The sequence below is a fragment of the Asterias rubens genome, chromosome 11 (genome assembly GCF_902459465.1).
Source record: "Asterias rubens chromosome 11, eAstRub1.3, whole genome shotgun sequence".
In the NCBI taxonomy this organism is placed as follows: domain Eukaryota; kingdom Metazoa; phylum Echinodermata; class Asteroidea; order Forcipulatida; family Asteriidae; genus Asterias; species Asterias rubens.
Window position 1 is genome coordinate 8,743,678 of NC_047072.1, and position 18,816 is coordinate 8,762,493.

General features: G+C 41.2%; 1 protein-coding gene across 1 annotated transcript; it reads right to left on the reverse strand.

Moving 5' to 3' along the window:
- Positions 1-1,677: 1,677 nt before the first annotated feature.
- On the reverse strand, positions 1,678-7,715 carry LOC117296674 (protein TsetseEP-like). Its single transcript, XM_033779704.1, has 2 exons — positions 7,704-7,715; positions 1,678-2,112 (listed from the first exon to the last, which is right to left on the reverse strand). Exons 1-2 carry the CDS (start codon positions 7,713-7,715, stop codon positions 1,678-1,680), a joined length of 447 nt encoding a protein of 148 aa, XP_033635595.1.
- Between the last annotated feature and the right edge of the window lie 11,101 nt (positions 7,716-18,816).

Here is an 18,816-nt window from a genome sequence, read left to right on the forward strand (position 1 = left end):
CGGGAAATAATGATGTATACTCGATTTGAGCGGGAATAACTGATGATGTGCCGCGTGTCAAAGCACTGTGCGTGAAATGGAGTCAACGGGTACTCGCTGCCATTGGCTTGTTATGTCCCTCGTTCAACTCTTGAGCTTCCGAATGATCGAAATTCGAAAGCAGTCACCTTTTTACAATAGCAATGCTAGGGCCGACTTCACAAAAAAAACTATTTTATCTCAATTCTGTCTCAATCGTAAATGCCAATCAAAGTTTTATGTAATAGAAATCACTAGTGGCGATTCTGACAACAGACCTTATGCATATGACGTCATTTCAGTACGGCGCCCTCGCCTTGAGGTCAAAGGGAGGTTGTTCATTGGCCAATCTATGTGTGTTGTGATTGTTTCGTCATCGTTTGACCTCAAAGATGGCTGCTGGATGACGTCAAAGGTCTACTCAACTCCATCCAGATCATTATTAGTTCTTAGTGAAATAGAACCCTGGTTCGGTTTTTTCTTATCTTCCAGCAACATGGTGGATGAAGACTTTTAAAGTAGTTAACGTATCATGTACAGTGTTTATTTTCACCATAATTGCTTCGTCCTTTGGACGGGAAATTTAAGCTGTAGGCCCCGGATCCCAGAACACTTTCCTGGGACGAGTAGTTGTTAACCCTGCGTTTCTGGTTTCCATGTACCGTTGTTTACAGATTTTAACTGGCTTGCGATCGACTGTGATTAAGCTCACTTATGAAACATCCTTGGTATTAATACCAGAATAATTTTGCGTAAAATCAGTGGTATTGTGCGTAGCTGCAACAAAATTACTCGAGGATACATTTATTTTCACGTCAATTTCCATTTTTTGCCTTGTAGAGTAGATAAGGTAGGGTATAATTTTATTTCACTCCTCCAATTTAAAAAGACACCACCCAATTAATACACACCATGTGTAAAGTATATAGGCATCTTAAAACACACTTAAATTCGTGCAACAAGGTTTGTTTTCCTTTCATTTGTTGTTGTTGCAACTTTGGTGACCAGTTGAGCTTACATTTTTACGGATTTGTTATTTTATAAACGCCAAGTGAGATTACTAGTTTTGGCAACTACCAAACGTGTCCAGTACCTTTGAGCTTCTATTAGTCACCGACTTCAATAACCTCTCTTTAAAGGAGAATCTAGCTTGCTATGATATTGATTGATCGATTTGAAAAAGAAGAAAAAACTTGTTGGAAAGATGATCGCGAATGTCACGCAATGGGTTTCATTAAGTCAAACTACCATGGTAACTAGCTGTATACATGCACGATAGTCACACAGTACTTTGAGGGAATCACGTAAGTGAAACTTGTCCAAAATCAATAATTTTGTTTGGTGGGTTTTCTACACTCAATCGCCTTACTTTTTAAGTGTATATGATTTCAAGTCACATGGCCCGATTTCGTCGAAGTTAACGGTTAACAATGTGATGTGTAGTGATATGCAGCCACTGCCAGAAACAGCGGTGCGAACCCCGTCTCTTAGCGATAAGAAGTTTGTTCCTGTATGTGCATTATAACACAACACACGGGACTAAAGTCTTTTCATTTAAAAATGGTTATTCAAGATCCTTTACAAAACAACAGCTTTGGCCTGGCCTCGAGAGTTGGCTCTGACTTGGGCTCCGACTTGGGCTCCGACTTTGGATCATGCTTAGGCTCCTGCTTGGGCTCCGGTTAGGCTCCGGTTTGGGCTCCTGCTTGGGCTCATGCTTTTGGGCTCCTGATTGGGTTCCTGTTTTGGGCTCCTGCTTGGGCTCCGACTTGGGCTCCGACTTTGGCTCTGACTTTGGATCATGCTTTGGCCCGTGCTTGGGCTCCGGTCCGGTTTGGGCTCCTGCTTGAGCTCCTGCTTGAGCTCTCGCTTGGGCTCCGACTTTGGCTCTGACTTTGGATCATGCCTAGGCTCCTGCTTGGGCTCCGGTCCGGTTCTGGGCTCCTGCTTGGGCTCTCGCTTGGGCTCCGACTTGGGCTCCGACTTTGGCTCTGTCTTTGGATCATGCTTAGGCTCCTGCTTGGGCTCCGGTTTGGGCTGCCGCTTTGGGTTCGGTTTGGGATCCGACTTTGGCTCATGCTTAGGCTGCGTCCGCTTGATTAAACACCCGTTAGGAAATCACACATTTTCTATATAACTGACAAGCCCGAGCCCTAAGCTAAATCCCAATCCATGGTTTTGAAAAGACCCTGTAAGTGTCTTCCTCAAGACCACAGGCTCTATAACGTGATAGGGCGTCCAAGAGGTCGACAAAAAAAGGCTGCTTAAGGGCCCATCCTGAGTGACGCGCGAACAAGACGTGCGTTTAACGGGACCTGCCATGCAGTGGATTTTACCAAACTCTTCCATACTTAGGTTGGACTTAGGATGAGTTAAGTTCCGTATCCGGAGACAATAGGACGCATTGAACTCATCCTAAGTTTAGGACGAGTTATGCTCGTCCTTACTCAAGAAAACTCCTAACTCCCAGTGTTCGTGAAATCGGCTGCTGAGCCCACATTCAGAATGATTTACCAATCTGAGCTTGAGTCCGGTGCAGTTTAAGACTGCTCGGTAATACCACACTCCATGAGCCAAACTGTTGTCAAGGAATTTTCGCGCTAAACAGCCCCTCCCTCCTGGTGAGTCCAGTCAAATCATAAACTCACTGACACAAAACAAGTTAACATTTAAAACGCTACTTTTGATCAATAGGTATTACCTTTCCACCCCAGTTATATAAAAATAATATCATCACCGGGCGAGAGTTTTGCACGATAATATAATTTCATCTGTTGATCGATGATATAATAACATTTTCGTGGAATTCCTCTCCTCGCGTGTTCTTCCCGACGCAGAAATTTCCCCTTGCGTGCTTCGTCCTCATTCCCCGGGCAATTGCAAAACGTCAGCGTGGTAGCATGCAATAAAATTATCAACAAACCCAACATAAAAAAATCTCAAATTAAAATAAAAAAACGTAACTTTGACGCGGGTCATAGGGTGCGTAATTAAGTTTACCCACGCAAATTACATTAACTTTGTGGACTTATCCCGTCGTTTCACACGAAACACTGATTTATTGTTGTTGAATGATTCGGTTACAGTATTATTTTATGTGTTTTGTAGATTTTTCTGTGGGAAGTAATTTGTTCTGCTGTTTCTCTGCAGAGCCTTAATGATAAAAACACAATAAAGATTGATTTGGCGCATTACAAATATTATTATTAATGTCCAAATGAAGTCTGCAACAGAGTGGCTGAAATAGTAGGGTTTAAAAAAAAAACGTTTGAAAGAAAGACTTTTGTAACTGTACTGCATAGATCCCATTGGGTTATTCTTTATTCTATACCGGGTTAAAATCAGTTCAGCGTGATGGCTGTTTTCTGCTGATACCCCAGTTGAACCAATATAAATATACAATGGCATACTTTTCAATATAACAAGAGTGTACACTAAACATAACAATGAAAACAACAAGGGGAAAAGAAATGTGAACTTAAGGATTGTACAAAAGCAATCTTCTGGATCTACGAAAAACATAATTAACGTTAAAAAGCTCAAAAATTAAATAGTAAACAATTAAAGGCAGTGGACACTATTGGTAACTACTCAAAATAATTATTGGCATAAAACCTTTCTTGGTGACGAGTAATGGGGAGAGGTTGATTGTATATAACATTGTGAGAAACGGCTCCCTCTGAAGTGCCATAGTTTGCGAGAAAGAAGTAATTTTCCACGAATTTGATTTCGAGACCTCAGATTTAGAACTTGAGGTCTCGAAATCAACCATCTAAACGCACACAACTTTGTGTGACAAGGGTTATTTTTCTTTCATTATTATCTCGCAACTTCGATGACCGATTGAGCTCAAATTTTCACAGGTTTGTTATTTTATGCATATGTTGAGATACACCCAATGTGAAGGCTAGTCTTTGACAATTACCAATAGTGTCCACTGCCTTTAATGTTTCAATATCTAAACTCAGTGTATTGGATGATTAGCTGGAAGTACCCCGATGTCCCTGGCAAGTTCATATGTATAGCTGATTGTTGGTCTTCCCCTATTTCGCCTTTCATGTTTTGATGACCAGGGGTGGATTTCACAAAGACTTAGGACTAGTCTTATCTCGAGTTAGGACCAGTTACTCGTCCTAACTTAGGACTATCCATGCAATTTGTATATCACCTATAGGACTAGTCCTAAGTTAGGACTAGTCCTAACTCTTTGTGAAATCGACCCCTGGTGATGGAACCAAGCCTTTGATGCAAGCATGAGCCACGAAAAAAAAGTCCGCACTCGCAGTTTCTTTTCCTACAGACTGATAAGTGAGTACTATTCTCATGTGGCCACTTTTACATAATACTGGATGTTCATTCCACATAATCCAACCTAATCATTGATATAATATTATGCTACGTCCATGCGTTGATTATAAATCAGAACTCGATCCTTATTCAATCAGTGTGATAGGTTTCTTTAATGTGTGCTACTAATTTGTCTTTCGTGGGCTGTGGTAAATGAGTTAAGACGACGAGCATGGAACATTTGGGAGGAAGGAGTGATGAACTTAATCAGATCTTTGCGTTGAAGCATGTATGTTGAGGCTAGATCGCCGACTGTTCTTGTGTTTTGTTTCCTTCTTTTCCCAGAACGGATAGATTTAGCGTCCGGTTTGAATAGGATACACCCGACGGAAGAAACGAGTACAAATCCAAACCCTTTTCCTGTATTCCACACTCTAAAACCAAACGATTCCCTTTAAAGGCTATAGACATTATTGGTAATTGTAACTTCTCACTCAAATATTAAAATACTACATGCCTGAAGCCTTTATGAGGCATCTTAGGCACATATTTGTGCCAGATGGGTGTTTTGTCTTTCATTATTCTCTTGCAACTTCGATGACCAATTGAGTCCAAATTTACACAGTTTTGTTATATGCATATGTTGAGATAAACCAAGTGAGAAGAAAAGTCTTTAACAATTACCAAAGGTTTCCCAATGCCTTTAAGGCACAGAAGTTCTCAGCGGTACACCGAATCAGTGCTCGTAGCCATTCAAAAGAGAAATTAATTATTTAATTGAGGGTCAAGAGTCCATCTTAAAAAATAATTGATCTGTTATTGTCTCAAAGTGTCCAAGGATATTTTCTCTAAGTTAACCTATAACACCACACGCGTTGTATTAAACGGGCTCAAGTAGACTTGACTTACTTTCGCAGGAAACTTTTTGCAAACATTTACCAAAATACCGCACTTTATCTTTAATTAAGGAAATCTTCAAAGACACGAGTCTAAACTCTCAGTGTTTGTTGTGGTCTTATACAGAAGCATATATCCCATAAACTCACTCGACCTTTACATCCAAGTTTTGCTTCTATTTCCCCGGGCGATTTACTTCGGTTTAGCTTCTTCTACAAATATCATTAATCAGCTAAATCGATCTCTCGACGATGGGGACGAGATCTCATAAACCGCTGCTGACTGTTCCACTGAACAAATACCATACCATTTATCACTCTACAGTCTAGCCATATTAAATGAAGTTAGAAACACACGGGACGACCGTGATGTGGGTGGGTGGGTTTTTTGGTTGAGTACAAATTTAAAGCACCGAAACGTGGAGCAAACAGACGGGGTTATTATTGGGGAAAGAGTGAGTACATTTGCTCCAATTTAGCGTTGTCTTTCAACTCTTGTTAGTCTAGGACATTGTTAGTGGCATTATGCCAGCTTTATAACACAGTCATGTGCCTATCTGCTATTAAGGGTCGTTTCGTCGATGGCTCGCTATTCCACTCGATTGAACCAGCGAAAAACAGTCTGCAAAGTTTAGCACTGGTGTCAGCAGTGGGATTGCTCCTAATTTGCTGATCCTGGTTACGCTTGATGAAGGGGTTGTGCAGTATTTGTAACAGTGGAACTTCAACATGACGTTCAAAATACTTTTTTGTATTAAAGAAGCAAACTGTCGTGAGAAATCTTATTTAAGTTAAATGTCACCAGTTCAACTGAAAGACAAAATGGGTTAACATTTCAAAACACTTCTAATTAAAACCTGTATACTTTTTGGGGATAAGCTGATTTCAGCTTACACAACTAGTGTGTTGTTCCCTAGTTGAGGTACAATACACACGTTTCTAAATATTATAACCTTTATTCAAAATGAAAGAAATGGGATATGTTCATATCTCGCTTCTTACACAGTGAATCGATATACCTCGCGGGTTAAAAGAAGCGAAAATGAAAGTGGGTTCGAACAAAAGTTGTTTTTACTTCAGAAATTTAAATTTTCCTTACACGAATCCTTTTATGAAAAATCAATGCTCCCCGTCCCGTGAAACGGAAAGTAACATAAGCTCACGTATAATATACGCAACACCGTGGTAACTTCAGCTGCTAGTATACAAATATTGACTGCTTCGAGTGCTATGGTTAAAACTATGACTCCCGAGGTGATCCCCGGAGCGTTCTATTTTCCCGAGGGACTCCCGAGGTGATCCCCGGAGCGTTCTATTTTCCCGAGGCCTCGGGAAAATAGAACGCTCCGGGGATCACCTCGGGAGTCAGAGTGTTAACCATTGCACGAGTAAAAGCAGTCAATATTTGTTTTTTAACACCCCAAACATTTCTAAATACTGTATTATTAAGTTGGGACCTGAATGCTACAATCCACAGACGACGCGAATACAGATTGCGAAAACTTTCACTGTGCTGCATGTAGTGTCATGTAAACCGAAATGGTTACAGACTATTAATTTATCATCCTCGTACACGCAACGGACGTCTGGGTACTGCACGCCGTGTGATAGTCTTCGGACTAGCGTACGGCAAACCGATGCACTATCACACGGCAAACCGATGCACTATCACACGGCTGTCGTCTAGTAAAACTAAGACATATCATGTGACGCGCTCTAAACCAACGAAAAGGGAGAATATTGGTAAGGGGTGTTAAAATCTCTAATGTAAACCTTTATTAATGTGTATGCGAGTCAAAGACATGATAAGACAAAATATGCACATAGGGTGTTTCAATTTGTATAAAGACAATTGCAAAAAAAAATGAAAGTACGGAAGTTGTATGTAACATAATTAGAGGGGAGTCGGCCAATGCGAGTCAAACATGTGATACGACAAAACATGCCCAAACAGTTTTTTATTTTAAATGGCAACTGCAAAATAAATCTTAAAATGGAAGTGCTAACAGAATAGGAGTGGGAGTCAGCCATTAGTGTACGAACCGGAACAGTTGCCGTCTAAAAAGAAAAGGGAAGAAACAGTCGATAAAAACTTCTTTTTTTTCGTACAAGATTATGAGATAATTTGTTAAGACACTGGACACTATTGGTAATTGTCAAAGACCAGTCTTCTCGATTGGTGTATCTCAATATATGCATAAAATAACAAACCTGTGAAAATTTGAGTTTGATTGGTCGTCGGAGTTGTGAGATAACTATGAAAGAAAAAACATGCTTTCAGATGCTTGATTTCGAAACCTCAAATTCTAAATCTGAGGTCTCGAAATCAAATTCGTGGAAAATTACTTCTTTCTCGAAAACTACGTCACTTCAGAGGGAGCTGTTTCTCACAATGTTTTATACTACCAACCTCTCCCCATTTCTTGTTACACCAAATAAGGTTTTATGTCAATAATTATTTTGAGTAATTACCAATAGTGTCCACTACCTTTAGAGACTTACATAATACTCCATGTTGATGAAATGAAGGTTTTATTGTTACTGTCAACGTGCTGCTGTAACGGAGGAAGGCCTATCCTACTAGTCTCAAATGTAAAACCTTATTAATGTGTATGCGAGTCAAAGACGTGATACGACAAAATATGCACAAATGTATAGGACAATTACAAAAAAATGAAAGTACGGAAGTTTTATGTAACATAATAAGAGGGGGAGTCGGCCAATGCGAGTCGAAGACGTGATACGACAAAGTATGCCCAAACAGTGTTTTTCAATTTAGATATAAAAAGACAGCTGTAAAAAAAACAAACGGAAGTGCACGGGTAACATAATAGGAGTGGGAGTCAGCCAATAGTGTGCTAAACGGCACCGAGCACGAACCGGAACAGTTGCCGTCTAAAATGAAAAGGGAAGAAACAGTCGATCCAAAAACTTTTTTTTCGTACAAGATTATGAGATAATTTTTAAAGACTTACATGGTACTCGATGTTGATGAAATGAAAGTTTTATTGTTATTGTAAACGTGCCGCTGTAACGGAGGAAGGCCTGTCCTCATTTCTCAATGAAAAATAGGCAAGAATGATATTTCTCTTTATACAAAAGTGAAAAAGACAAACGTTAGTAGTAGTTTGATGAGTTTTTTACAGCTTGCTATGTGGTGTACTTATTGAAAACCAAATAATGGGAAGGAAGTATACTATTCTTTTAAAACCTAGGGTGTATGAATTGAACAGCAAACATACAAAGCCGTATAAGTGTTGAGTGGGTTCAGAACGTTCAGATGTAAAACTTTGTCCCGCTGTTTGCACTTTAATAGTGACCACCTAATTTGATGAGTATTTTTACAGCTTGCTCGTGTCGTGTACTCATTGAAAGCTAGACAGGGGAAGGAAGTATGTTATTCTTTTAAACCTAGGATGTTCGAATCAAACAGCAAACACTCAAAGCTGAGGCCGGATGGATTCAGAACGTTTACACGGAAAATATGTTTCGCTATTTGCACTTTAAACGTGACCACCTAGATTGATAAGTATTTTTGCAGTTTGCACGTGTCGTGTACTCTTTAAAAAATAATGGGAAGGAAGTATGCAAGTTCTTTAAAAACCTAGGGTGTATGAATTAAACAGCAAACACCAAAAGTCGAGGTCGGATGGGTTCAGAACGATCACATGGAAAACTATTTTTCGCTGTTGTACTCTAAACGTGACCACCTAGTTTGATGAGTATTTTTACAGCTTGCTCGTGTCGTCTACTCATTGAAAGCTAGACGAGGATGGAAGTATGTTATTCTTTTAAACCTAGGGCGTACAAATCAAACAGCACACACACAAAGCTGAGGTCGGATGGGTTCAGAACGATCACATGGATAACTATTTTTCGCTGTTTGTACTTTGAACGTGACCACCTAGTTTGATGAGTATTTTTACAGCTTGTTTGTATTGTGTATTCATTGAAAGCTAGATGGGATGAAAGTATGTAGTTTTCTATGAAAACCTAGGGTGTATGAATTAAACAGCAAACACACGGGGTCCGGTGGATCAATGTCCTCAGCCTGGCCAATCTTTCTCTGTCATATTGACAGTGTAATCCCAAAAGCTTTCCCTTCGTGTTATTTCATCTAATCTTCTTCTTTTTATTCCCCGGAGCTTGTCATGTTTGTAACATACTTACATTCGGCAGATGGTTCAGCGGTCTATTTTTCTTGCAATGTTACTGTCAGCCTCAGGCTGCCTGACACATGACTTAAAAAGTCTTCAGTGTAAAACTGTGCAAACATTAAGGTGTTTTACCTCGAAATCGCTTTGGTGCTTTTGAAGACTTTGGTTTTAACTATAGACTTCGAAAGCACCTTAAGATTCCCTTTTGACCATCCAGGGGTATTTCGGGGCTACTACCTCGTTGTATTCCGACACATGTGAAGAGCATACATTGAAGGGTCTAACTTACCTCATGATATTCAATTTGATGATAGGCACCAGGTATGGGGGGCTTGAAGGCGTACCGTCCCTCCCCCCCCCCCCCCCCTCAAGACCAGTGCCCAATTTCATAGCGCTGCTTAGCGGCCGATTTTTGGTGCTTACTGTGCGAGCTCAATTTTATTAGCGCTGCTAACCGTTGCACATGAAAAGGCATGATAACCTTCCGGTGCTTACTTACCGCACGAAAATAAAATGATGTCACATTGCAAATTCATGGTGAACGCGCAATATGGCCGCCTATTTTTTCTGTTATTCCTGTGAAATACGCTCGCAAATTTTTCTGCTATGGTAAGGACGAAAATCTGCTTACCGATAAGCAGCGCTATGAAATTGGTCCAAGGAGGCGTGCACCATCTAAGCAGCTCTACGGTCCGTTAAAACAAGTCGAAGCTTGCTTCCGCACGCCTTCAAAACGTCCGTCAACACACAAACAAACAAAAAAACTCTCCGCAACCGTCTCGCGGAAAGCTAGAAGATGCGTTGCTCGTGGCAACCGCATCAATCCTAAACACCAAAATGGTGAATTCAAGCAAGTGATGACTCTGAATAGTATCCTCCTTACATGGGACATCAACCAGACGTAATTCCCTCTCTTTGCGATTAATTTCTCGATGACCACGGAGAACTCCGAGCAGATCCTCACGGTTGCGTAGACACGCTTGAAAACCGGCAACGCTGCAAATAGCAAAAAACCGGGTGACTGTTTAGTTGAATGTGTGTAGCGGAAGAGAGCAGATGAAACCCTGTATCAATGAACTCGGGAAGGAACTCTTATGAGGACGGGATGTAGATCGGAGCATTATTGACACCAGAGTACATTCTGAAATCAATCATTAGCTTCATTTATTTCAATCTCGGGGTTTTTGTTTTCATTACAAAGCTTTCGTAAACGCCAGCCAATGTTCAACCGCGCAGCTTGGGGTTTTATAAATATTTTAGTTTAATATAGTTGCGTTTTCCTGTCGACTTTCCATCTGCAGACTGTGTTTAATTTTGAGGAACCCTTTAAGCAGAAAAAAAGTACCATAGAAATATATACATTTGCGTTTCATACATCAGATTATGGACTATTTGAAATGGTAATATTCCAAACATAAATGAACTCGCAACCACATTCTGCTCTAAATGAAACATAAAAACAATGTTCCGAAACACTAATTTGAAGAAATAAACCGTATTGATAATTATAATCCAGTTTGCTCCCCAGTTGAACTGACTCGTAACAATGCGAACTCATACCTGAGTCAAATCGTACCCAGGTCAGTCGTACCCGAGTCAACTCGTACCCACCCAGGTAAAATCGTACCCAAGTCAACTCGTACCCACGTCGATTCGTACTCAAGTCAACTCGTCCCCAGATGAAATCTTAACAATGTAAACTCGCTACCAAGTGAAATCGTACCCAAGTCAAAGTGAAATCGTGCCCAAGTGAAATCGTACCCAAGTCAAATCGTTCACAGGTGAACTCGTACCCAAGTCAACTCGTACCTGGTGAACTCGTACTCAATTTAATCCGTACCCAAGTCAGCTCGTCCCCAGGTGAACTCGTAAACATGTAAACTCGTACCCAAATCAAGTCGTACCCAAGTCAACTCGTCCCAAGGTAAACTCATAACAGCATGAGCTCGTATCCCAAGTGAACTTGTATCAAAGTCAAATCGTACTCTTACGGTCTGTATAAGAGATTTCATAAACGGCTCATACGTTAACAAACATAAGGCCAATTTGTATCGGCCATGGGACATGTACTGTGCTGTAAGAGTTCTCACAGTTCATTCTACATCAACCAGTAAACGCCATTTTGTTTTGGTTATGGATGGATAGGCTTAGATGGGACTGGTTCTGTACTGCAAGAGATCTAAACGGCATCATTCTGCAACCATTAACAATAGTAAGCCCACCTGGCGAGATTTTCCAATGGGTGTGAACGTTATTCATAACACAATTCCTCGAGGCATCGAATGAGGTTGAGAGGCTTGGTTCTTATTTTGTTTTTATTAGTTCAAGAGGTTTTACAGGTCTGGTGGGAGATGGGCCCCATCGGACCACGCTCCGAGGGTCCCTCAGGGAAGATGGCCTGGAAATTATATATAAAGCCTCATATAAGGCTTAGTGACAACAGCCTACTATCTGTACCTCATTTACGAAAGATATATTGTACTTTTGTTAGGCGTATCGTGCACTTAAAACTAACAGCTAATTTTACACCTGTACTTTGCACCTGAAAGTAGCCCGTGTGTGGCTTTAATTGAAATCCCAACCCAAAGACTTCGTGACACCTTAATTGTGATTGAGGTCGTTACCTAAGACATGCACACTTTGTCTCTGAACCTTTAAGTTCAGGGGCGTTAGTTTGTTGATACAAAAATGAGCGGGTTGTTTATGAACACTATTGGTAATTACTCAAAATAATTATTAGCATACAACCTGACTTGGTGACGAGTAATGGGGAGAGGTTGATAATATAAAACACCGGAGAAACGGCTCCCTCTAAAGTGAAGAAGTAATTTTCCAAGAATTTGATTTTTATACCTCATATTTAAGAGTTAGTGAGGTATCGAAATCAAGCGTCTGAAAGCACACAACATCGTGTGACCAGGGTGCGACAAGGTGTTTTTTCTTTCATTAATATCACGCAACTTCGACGACCGATTGAGCTCAAATTTACACAGGTTTGTTATTTTATGCAAATGTTGAGATACACCAACTGTGAAGACTAGTCTTTGACAATTACCAATAGTGCATAGTGTCTTTAAATATACGTGTATTGAGCTTCTCAAGGAAAATCACCATGTTTACGCTCTAAGGAGAAAGACGGACTCGGGGTACGAGACAGAGACCCACTGTGAGTCACAGTGCTGTATTTCAGCTGGTCCGGACATTGACTTTCATCCCCTGGATTCTATATCCCTAGCGACCCAGGGCTGCACTTCTGTCCCAGTTGGACTGATCAGTCATGTTTAGAACCAATAGTTTCTTACAGCCTGGGAAAATCATCAGAAGCTGGAAAGAGGACAGAATCAATTTAGAATTCGGCTATACGGCTGCGATTCTTGCATGATGTTTCTACATGTAGGAGAGCTTTCAAAGTGACTAGTCGTAGCCACTGCTAATAGATTCAGAGATGATAATGATTTTAAAAGGTACGGAACTCGGGAAGTGCCATGCAACTTGTTGAGATCCCGAGGTAGATTACTGCAAGATGATGACATCATAAACGTAAGATGACGACATCCTGAGATGGTTTACTTCAAGGTGACGACCCAAGATGGATTATCTCAGAAAATCGACTTTCTTCGTCCATGATGTCGACACCTTGAGACTATTTGTCTCGAGATGCCGACATCTTATATACTTTAAAGGTGTCGACCATCTGGATAAAGGAGAAGGCGGAATTTTACTTCAGGGTGTAGAAGAATCTAGACAAAATATCTTCATCCTGCGATAAATTATCTCAGAATCCCCATTATGTCAGATGTCACTTCCTGATCTCCGTAGCCAGTGAGCTTGAAACCGATCTCTATCATTATCATGCAGGGTTGACCTGTGCTTTTTAGAACATAAATGTGGTTATGATTCGTACACGTGCCATATAGACCCACTATCGACCCGTCCTTTCTCTGTAGAGGTGTATCATAAAGTAAAGGTATACCGTCGAAAGCTCGCCGGAGTAGGCGCGTTCGATCCAGTCGCGTACGCTTCTCAGCCAGGCCCGAGGCCGTTGTGAGGTGCAAGGAACACCTGTGACACCGGTCTAAGCACACCTTACCTCCCGTAGTTCAACTCTATATCCAGACATTGGTTTGTGCTCGGCGTGCGTTTTATTAACAGTTCTAAATCGATTCTTGAGTCATCATTTTCACCCCGTTCGTGATTCCCTTCCATATACCGGGACGCTGATACAATTATATTTCCCCGTGTATTGTTTGGGAAGCAAATCTCGCCGTGATCGGATGAAGCTCGGGGGACTTCGGAGGAGAATACATCCCGCCTGGGGGAGATGCGATTACACGGCGTGCCACTCACGGAGTTTCTCTGGCAGTATGTTTCCTTGCCCAGCCCTTAGAACGTAAACTTCCGTGTTACAGTCGCTTTTGTCCGCGTCACATCAGCGAGCTGTGCTAAGAACATACATCCACGCGCAGGCTTAATTACAGATACAGTGTATACTGCATTTTAGCTTATTTTGTCATCGTACCATTTAACAGCGGTCCACAAATTAAAAACTATATTAATTTTATTTTCCTAAATATTTATTCATAAATTATGTTTAACAATACTAAGCGAGATATTGCGTTTCAAAAGGCAAATAAACACAGTGTATGTCCGAGGTTATTATTATGAAATTGTGGAGTACATCCCGGCGTCGTTTCATTGGAAAGAGATTTGCCACTATGGTTTGGGGTCTTGGCTGGCCTGTGGATGTCGAAACGAAACTGATACGTGTGGAGCTTTGAAATATGCAGTACATGTCTTTTGGTTCCAGTGTCTATATACTTTGAAAAGAGAATTGCCACTGGTACGGTGTCTAGACTGACCTGTGGCTGATTGAAAAGCAATGTACTCGTATCTTGCTGATATTGGGGAGCTTTGAAGTGTGGAGTAGTTAGGCCATGTAGCATACGTTAATCAAAAAGTCACCTCGACCTTCTAGGGCAGTGCTGGCAGGCAAAAATATTATACTTAGCCACATTATGGGAAATATTTACATTTTGTGTTGAAGTTTCTACATAAGTTGAAGTGTTAACTAACAATTTAAAGATGTTCCTCTTTCTTCATTTGAAAATTTGACAAATCAGACCGTTCAATTGCTGCATAGATACACAATTTTTATGTTTTTATGTACATAGAAAACAAACTTGTAATTTTTTCAATAGTTGAGCTCTGAGATTGGTGTGGAGTGAAGTAGTATACTGACAAATAAACTCAAGATACAAAAAACACAGTGGTATCATTAGGCAACATGCAATGAAACCTTTGTTACAAACCCTAAACAGTTTGTACAAAACTAAACACAATTTTACAAACTTTACACACTTTGCAAAACCCTACACATTTGCACTGGCGGTTTACAAACCTTACAGCGAGTATGGATCAGTGCAGTTGAAATGTCGTTTCTCAATCATGTTAGCTTCACATAATCACCTTTGCCGTAGTCGATAATTGAATTTAACTGTACACTCGCTGAAAAAAAACCTAACTAAATTTAACTTTTCTGAAAGCAGACACGCTCCTCAAACTCTCTTCAATATTGACAACCAAGTCACTCCCATACAACGACCTTTCCTTCAACCCCTCGACCTGATTCCGATAACATTTTGTGTCTGGGACGGGGTGTGGGTATAGGAGAAACCTTTATAAGCGAGTGCGAGGAAGATGATGAGGACGATGTTGACAGACGTAATACAGACACGAGATGATAGGGCCTAACTCGAGCTTAGAGCCGGTACCCTCTCGGCAATTACAAGCTGGATTTGCGACCGCTGGCCTCGCCACGTGATAACGCTATTGATGAGTATTTTTGTTTAATACAAACTACAGAGACAATACCCGCAACCTTTAAAAGCAATGCGCAATTTGCCTTCAAGGGATTTGGAAGACCCCGTGGAATTAAAGTCGTAAATCACTATTTTTGTTTCCACTAAGATTATTTCTGCGAAAACACAATCTATTTATGCCTTAAGAGGAGTGCATAAATATTTTATCTCATGGACCTTTCTGACCATCTTTATATAAAACACATACCTTAAGAGGAGGTAATAACCAGATTTACTTCAAGGCTAGTTCTTCATTCCCCACTTAACATGCCTTTCGCTGATGCTCCAAAATACTCCAAAAAAAATAGTGGGAAATATTTCTGCCCAACATTTGAAAATACGGGACTGTGTCTGAGTTTGCGACTACAGCTGCGGCTACCGCTATGTGCGCGTCATCATGCGTTGAGGACATCCGTGGAATTAAAACAGCTCTAGCCGTAGCCATGTGTAGCCACCAATGCGGATGTGGCGTCGGATATGCCATTCTGGTCGTCAATTATTAATGTTGACTCCTAGCTCCATAAAATGGCCGACCGTGTTTAGTTCGCGACGTAAAAGGAGAACCTTGCAATTTCGAGGCATGTTTGTGTGGATCATTATATTCTACTTTTTAGATTATCTATCTAACCAAATGCATTTCATACACATACGGTTTCAAGTGCTTGTCAAAGACCAACTCGATCGATTCAAAGCAACGTGTTCCCCTAGGGGCCTAGGGCTAAAATATATTTCTCGCCTTGTGTTTCATGGATCGTGGATTGCATATAGTGTCACAGTTTCAGCTAATGCTTTACTACGGACGTATGTTATTACCCTTATAGGGCCTATACGTTAACATTCTATTATTACAGATGTGCACCCCCTCCCCCCCCCCCCTTTGGCTAAAGCTAACGGGCCCCTTTCGAAACAATGGCTTCAGCCTTGGGCTCTGGCTTAATGGGACACACGTTCATACTGTCTTAATCACTTTAATGAAATTGCGCGTTTTCAACGGAGCCTAGGCCCGAGCATAGCCCGTGGTCTCGAAAAGGCATAACGGAGAAATGGTATGAAGTATATAAAACGTCCTTAAAAAAGACCCTTAGAAACTTACAATTTCCTCACAGGGTGCCCTTTACCAAGGAGAAAATCCCTTGGTGTCATTTCCCATTTCAAAAATAAAACATACAGGCCTGGCAATTATAATTTTTAGTCTGGCACTATATTCATGACTCACAATTGATACAATTAGCAATAGCCTAATTAATGTCTACGATACACCCTGCCAATTCAGAATGAAACAAATAAACAATCTTGTGATTTCTCTCAAGTGTGTAAACAATTCATCTCATAAGGGAGCGGGCAACATTCGGACTGATTGACCTTAAAAAGCAGCGTATATTCCCCACTCGTCATAACTACACAGCCACTTGTCCCGTCATCAAGGAGCTATACGCCCGGAGTCAGTGTGGCAGCTGTGTCTTCATAGGACTTAATTCGTAACAATTGTGTCTGCTATACACCCTTACACATCGCACTAAATCTCTCACTGCTTCGGGGGTGGAGGGGTGGGGGTTGTTGGCAGTCCCCTGTCCCAATTTATATGTCCTTGTGATCCAGATACGTGCACTGGCCGAGGGCTAAACGCGTTTATGTTTCAAGCAGCTACTGAGATTGGGCCCCGAAAGAGAAATCAATGTATAGAGGAGAGGGGGAGATGCGGGGTATTCTATTAGAAAGCCTTCACGGACGATGTGTCTTCACCCCCCACCCCCGCCTCCCTTCCTACAGATCCTGTGGGGTAGTACGTGTGCATCGTTGGGTGTATAAAGGCCACACTCGTGGTGGGGGGGGGGGGGGACATAGTCAGTCGTTTTGTTATTACTTCGTGCTTGTAAGTTGTTCACCCATAAGCTATATACCGTGTGTCTTTTTTTATAGACACACTCTCAATGACTGCGAATGTTGATACCTTGTCTGCGAAAACATGCCAAATGAAGCTGATGCTTACGCTTTTTGGCTAACACGATGTGAAAGATCTACTTTGAATATTGTGTCATTTCAACGTGCATATAGGCCTAATAAAAAGTACCATGCTAACGCAGTTTGCAATGAAAAAGCCCCTGTATTGGATCTAATTTTATATGCGTGGCGCATGGATATTTTGAATACTAAGTACGGGGCTGCAAGGCGCGTCTTTCGAAAAAAGGTCGTGGCTGAAGTGGCGGTTACAGCATGGAGGTCCTCCATGGTTACAGATGCGGCCACGGTTAGATGTCATCATCGCGTCATCGGGACACTCTTTAAAAACCTTAGCAACACTCATTATAGTCGTAATGTATCCACCAATTCCGATACGGTATACGAATCATTCCAGAACACTTAACAAACTTTAACAAAAAATTAGGTAGCTGAATAAGATAAAAACAAAAATCATATGAAAAGTCAGATCTCTTACTACAAAAAGAAATTGAACGCTGGCTTTTTTTTTACACACAGCCTGGTAGTTTTGAGGAAAACAAGTTGTTTTGGGGTTCGCTACTGGATCGATAAAAAGAAAGCATGAAACCAAACTCTAAAAAGTAAGATCTCTGTTAAAAAAAGGAAATAAGTCAAGGCTCGTTTTTTGATTGATTGACATCATCGTCATCATTACCATGAGCTTCCTTCCTACGCATTGCGGAGAAGTCACTTGGGCTAATTGAGGGCCGAGCTTGGGGTTGAATCGGGGTAGGGTCCAAACCGCCGACTTGACGGCGTTTTGATCGGTGCCAAACACGGCGATCAGTTCGTGGTTGGAATAGCAATGCGCTGATTTTAATAATCAAAGTGTGACCTCAGTGCTGCCTTCCAATGGTTAGATTGAAAGCAAGCTCACGTTTCTGTTGAATCGAGGAACCCATTGTGTGTTTCATTTGATTTCTTGAGCAAATTTGCGATCTGTTTTGACGTAAATGAGATGAGAGGAAACGCGTGAAGTGTGTTTATGCAGTGTCTCGATTCGAGAAAATGCTTCATGCGGACGCGTGTTTGAGACTGGAGTGAAATGAAGGGTCCACCCACACACGTTTGTATTACGCCTGCAACCGTGGATCTCCTTTTGTCCCTCTGTTGTTTATACTCGTAACTTTTCATTGGCAACAGCTCCCTTTGGTTTTGTAACACGTTTTCCAACTATGCACCTTTCCCGAACCATGGACCCTATTGTCCTCTTTTGTTTTATAGGTTCCCGGTTTTAATGTGTATACATATCTCACCCCTACGCCGGTGAACTGAGACTTTACGGTTGAACTTAAAGTGTGACAACTAAAAGCAGACTCACAGCTTCTGCCTAAGCGCGCACTCATCCATTGTCAAAGACCAGTCTTCTCACTCGGTGTATCCCATCATATGCATAGCATAACAAATCTTTGAAAATTTGGGCTCCATTGGTCATCGAAGTTGCAAGAGAATAGTGAACGAAAAAAAAAATTGAAAAAAAGTTGTCTGCTCTCAGATACCTAAAAATGCTTCAGGCCTGAAGTCTTTAAACGGGTAGGAACTACGTTACTTCACGACGTGTTACACCGTTACTACTATCAACAGCTCTCCATTGCTCGTTACAAAGTAAGTTATTATGCT